The sequence below is a fragment of the Oryza brachyantha genome, chromosome 6, assembly GCF_000231095.2.
Source record: "Oryza brachyantha chromosome 6, ObraRS2, whole genome shotgun sequence".
In the NCBI taxonomy this organism is placed as follows: Eukaryota; Viridiplantae; Streptophyta; class Magnoliopsida; order Poales; family Poaceae; genus Oryza; species Oryza brachyantha.
Genome location: NC_023168.2, coordinates 20,582,130 through 20,587,257, shown reverse-complemented (window position 1 = coordinate 20,587,257; position 5,128 = coordinate 20,582,130). Strand labels below are relative to the sequence as shown.

Here is a 5,128-nt window from a genome sequence, read left to right as displayed (position 1 = left end):
TATGCAGCTGTTCCTTTGTTGCTCTTTTGCAGCGGGTGGTCACTGGCCAAGTGATCATCTGTTGGAAGTTTCCGAAAGGACAAGTGCTCCTTTGGAAATAGCACCATCATTCATCCTTTTATTTTTTGTTTTTCTTATGCTTATAAAGCAAAATTTTAATTTTCGACATTAACTTTAGAGTTGTTTTTTAAGTTTTTCTATCATAGTTTATATTTTTAGCATACTTCAAGAACGCTATGAACACATATAAAAGTTTAACATTGATTAGTTTTTGTTTGTAAATATGCTGTTTGGCTTTTTTTTTCTCACCAAGGTAGCCAAGAGAATTTTCAAAGGGGCGTAAAAGAGAAGAAAAAAGTCGATTAAATGATACAAGTTTACGGGAGAAAATTATTCTCTTTGACGAGCACCTGCTTGTTAAATTTTATCTCACTTCATTTACATAAAAGAAAAGGTTAGGGGTGAGTGTTTTGTGCCTCGGCTCTTACCGGCCAGCTGGTAAATTGATGACAATTCAATATACTTCTATATCGCGCTTTTGGCCAGATTTTACATTAGATTACCCTTAAAATATTCTTTTCACTGTAGACTAGATATCGTTGACAGAAATTGCACTTTGGACCAGATGGTTAACACGTAAATAAAAACATGGAGAGGACAGGCTGTTTGTCTCGATGATATAGCTAAGTCAAAAATAAAACTTGCTAGATCATTTGATTAAACTAAGCTGGTTATGTGGGCGACCATGTCTGAACCGTAGCTTTTGCCAATAACAATAAATATTTAGTCCAAAATGAAATACGGTCCAAAGTTCATTTTGTAAAAATATGTGGTACAAAACTAAAATTTACTCAAAAAACAAAGTAAAGCTGCCTTTTAAAATCAAAGCAGTGAGTAAGGCTATTCCCAATAGCAAGTTTTATTTTGTTGTTTCTAAAATGTCACATCAGCTTAAGTGATATGAAACCATTGATGAAATTATGAACAACTTTTTTAATGGTCATTTTTATTTTTGTTATTTTCTAGACAAACCTATATTTAATTTACCATAAGAACTATGGTTGGATTGGATGGAGACAAGTTGAAATAAAACCGGATGTGCTCCACATTGGTTTCAATCAGTTTCAAAGTGTTAAGAATGACCTAACACCTGTTTCATCTAAATAAAACTGCTTTTATTTCTCTTTTCATAAATCTTATGCTATATCACCAGTTTTCCTGATATAACATCTAATTTATTAAAAGTTAAACTAGCACTGTCAGTAGCACAAGTAGAGTTTGAAATTTTCAGGACTTGTGTTGGAATAATTAACTTTTTGACATTTATATTTGGTTATAACAGATTTGTCACTGAACCCATATATTATAGACACATAAGATCTCACGTGTTATAAATAACGAGTGACTAAGAGTGTAAGAGTGTCAGAAAGTTAAATGCCCCTTTTGTGTTTGATCCGTTGGTGCCCAAACAAAGAAATTACAAGACGGCGTTTAAGGGGGAAATCAATCGGGAGCCGTACACGTGTCCTCGCATAGTGCCACTTCACGTTGGATTTCTAGACGCTTCTTGGGCGAACCGGCACGTGCGCCGCCCTCCTCCCTATCTCTCTCTCCTCCCCTTCCGACTCCGAAGCCGCGCGATTCGCCTCCCTCCCACCTCCAAACCCTAACCCCGCCGCGCCGCTCCAATGGCCGACGTCATCGACCCCGCCTTCGAGGCGCCCCGCGCGCGCCGCCCGCCGCCCGACAGCCCGGAGGACCGCTCCCCGCCCCTCCCGCCCCCGCCGCCCGGTGGACCGCCGGCCGCGGCCACCCGCAAGCGGAGCCGCTCGCCGCCGCCGCCGCCGCCTCCCTCCTCTCTCCCGCCGCCGCCTCCGCTCGGGTCGTCGCGCCCCGAGCGCTACCGCGACAGCCACCACCGCGCCCGGGGTGGGGGAAGCTCCAGCCCGCCGCCGTCTTACCGGGGTGGCCGCCGCCACTCTCCGTCCAGGAGATCCCCCTCGCCGCCGTTCAAGAGGTCGCGGCGGGACGACGGGTACGACCGCCGTGGGGGCCGTGGGAGCCCGCCACGGTACGGATACGGTGACAGGAGGTGAGGGGGTTCCTGCTCACTCATTTGTCAAAATTTGTAATTTTTACTGGATTGGTGCTCAGTCGTCGAAGTGCTGAGGCTTCATCGTGTGCTTGGGTGCTGTGTTGTGCAGGTATGGGTATGATTACGAGCGAGGCGGAGGAAGGGGTGGGTATGATGACGACCGATACCATGGCAGGTATCAGAATCGTGCTGCAGGTGCGGATTCTCCCCCTTGGTTATAATTTATTCATAGTGATATCGAAATTAAGCTGTTTGAGTAGCACAGCATGGGGGAACGGTAAAGGGAAAATTGATCGTTTCAAGTGTAGTTCCCCACCTTATTAGTTTGGTTTTGATGATCGGCGACATTTTTTTAGTGATAACTATCACATCCTTTGCTCCATGTTAAGTATGATTTTCTTCTGAGTGAAAGGCCACTGGAAGGGGCTGCAAAAATGACACTCCCAATCGTGTGTTTCGCAGATTTGACACTGGGTCCACATTTCATAGACATAGATGGACCCACATGTCATCCACTCTGAGTGTCAAAATTGCAAATGCCACATGTTTGGAGTGTCATGTTTGCAAATCTCCCCACATGGTATTAGCTCTTTGTTTGTTTAGTGTAATCTAGTTGTAGCTATAGTTTTATCACTGTCTGCTACTTTGGTCCTGCTTCCCACACATCCTCGTCTCAATGAAGACAAAGTGTATGCACGGCTGCTGTTTTGTACTTCCGTTGGCACTCAACACTCCTTATTTAGAAAATAAATTCTTGCTATTTGCTCTGTGAATATCTTCTGACAATTCAATTTTTATATCCAGATTGGCCTGATTCAGGGTTTGGGGCATCCAATGATGGTCCTGGGATTACCCAAAGGTATTTATTTCTTTACTATGTTTACTCTTTCTGATTGTCAGGCACTTTGATTTTGTCTCCTGGTTAATGTAACCTTGGAGCGATGAACAATACTAGAGCTAATTGCCACTAGTCTTGGGAAATGCGAATTAAGCCTTCTACTGCTAGATGCTGTAAGGCATCGTTAACAGATAGAGAATCTTCTCAGAAAATTCTCCACATTTGATGTTTGAAAGCAGACTGATCCTATGACTAATGTGAGCTTGTAGATAAGTTATCAGAATGAAATCCTTCACTGCTAGTGCATTACATAGTTTGGAACCTTGTTACTGCTATTAGCCACCAGCAAGCCTTGTGCTCAATTTACAGTTAGTGCCACCACAAAAGGCTATGTCCCAGTTATACACTTACATATTCATCTACACTTTGAAGGCAGAAGAAACATATGCTTTTGGATCCAATCAAATGGAGAATCTGATGAGAATATTCTTTATCTGTTAACTATGAAGAATGGTTTAGAGGCTTCATTTGAATCTCGAGTAGTGGATTTCTTTTTCCTTTTGGGTTCGGTATGTTAGCAGAAATATATATTTATTGATAAAAACTATGGAATACAACACTTCTGATGTACATGCATTTGTGAACTATTTGATGTTATCATGTTAACATTATACATTCTTGTCCTTTTGATGGTAAGACTGTTAGATTGTGTTGACACTGTTAAGGGGAAATCTGAAGGTGAGGAATTCTTTTTTCCCTCTCTTGTATTAATCTTCGCCACAATAAATTCATGAATTTATGTATTTTGTTCAGAAGAACAAAATGAATGAATTGACTCCTGTGCAACATGAAAAATTACAGAAGCCTGTTAAGGTTTAGTCTTCTAATTAGAAAATCGTAATCTATTATGGAGTCCTTTTGGGGTTAATTTATATTCTGTTGAATCATTGCTTTTTTTGTTAGTGATGCTATTAATAAACGTGAGGGTATTTTCTTGTATTTGGCTGCTGGAAATGAGGGTTCATGGAATAGGAAGTTATGAACAACTACACTGTTTCTCCTTATCTTTGCTTCGCATAATTGTCATCTGAAGGAATTTTAGAATTTTCTTTAATTTCTTACTCCAATACAATATCAAGACCACAATTGAAACTGGCTTATGGGTGGGCAGAAATTACTGGTATACCCCACTGCCCATTACATGTAACCATGTAATGACTGCTTCAAGTTTCTAAGAATATCAGTTGTTCTGTGCTGATAATATGTTTAATGGCAACATGGGGGAGTAGTGAATATTTATTCAGTTGTTCCCTCTAATTATGTGCATGTCACATTCATCATTAGTGTTTTTATGTGCTTAAGCTTTGTCTTAGTTCTTGGAAATTCTTGTTGGTAAAGTTCATAAGAAAAATGAAATATCTAGGAAAAACTTGAAATGTTAGAGAAGGTTATCTACTATACTACTAAAAGATCCTAGTGTTCACTGCCACCACCACTAGAGTGAATGACGTGCGGGCCCATTCTGTCAGTGTCTAGACACTCATCCACCCTATTGTCAATGACGTGCAGGTCCGTTTGTCAGTGTGCAACAACTCTCCCCCTGCCCAGCAATTATCTATACTCCTATAAGGCTATAACACCAACTCCCTCCTATTTTTTGAAAGGAAAAATAGCTAAGACCTATATCAAACCATTTTTATTAGCTCTACTTTAATAACATGCTAATGATATTTTTTTTAGTAAAATACCGTTGCAACGCAAGGGTAATATGCTAGTTGACCTATATGTTTCCAAGGCAGATAATATATTTCTTGTTCAGGATGTTTTTCTTTCTTAGGAGAATCTTTTGCTCAACCAATATAGTTGTTCCTGGTGATCAATTTGCCTTAAACATTGCAATGAGCGGCACTACATATGACCACCAAGTAACATATGACTGAGGTGGATGACCTATCATAAATACTACAAGCCACAAACAATTGGTGCATGCCATGAAGGCCACGTGTTAGATGGTACATATCTTTGTAGGGGAGAGGTGGATCACCTTTTTTGTTATTTTGTAATTTTGTTCAGAAGGCATACCTGTTAAACCAGATATTTGAACTGTTTTTGCAATGAAACAGATCTACGAAGACTTCTATTGCAGATTAAACGAATTTGAGCTGTTCTCACAATTAAACTTCTTTTCGAATGTT

General features: G+C 40.5%; 1 protein-coding gene across 1 annotated transcript in view; it reads left to right on the top strand.

Moving 5' to 3' along the window:
* The first annotated feature begins 1,583 nt into the window (after positions 1-1,583).
* Positions 1,584-5,128, top strand: part of LOC102702110 (serrate RNA effector molecule-like) — a 7,173-nt gene continuing 3,628 nt past the window's right edge. The window contains exons 1-3 of the mRNA XM_015838208.2: positions 1,584-2,092; positions 2,205-2,290; positions 2,900-2,954. Of these exons, the coding sequence (XP_015693694.2) occupies positions 1,689-2,092; positions 2,205-2,290; positions 2,900-2,954 (545 nt within the window). The 5' untranslated portion in view covers positions 1,584-1,688. The remainder of the gene's footprint in view (positions 2,093-2,204; positions 2,291-2,899; positions 2,955-5,128) is intronic.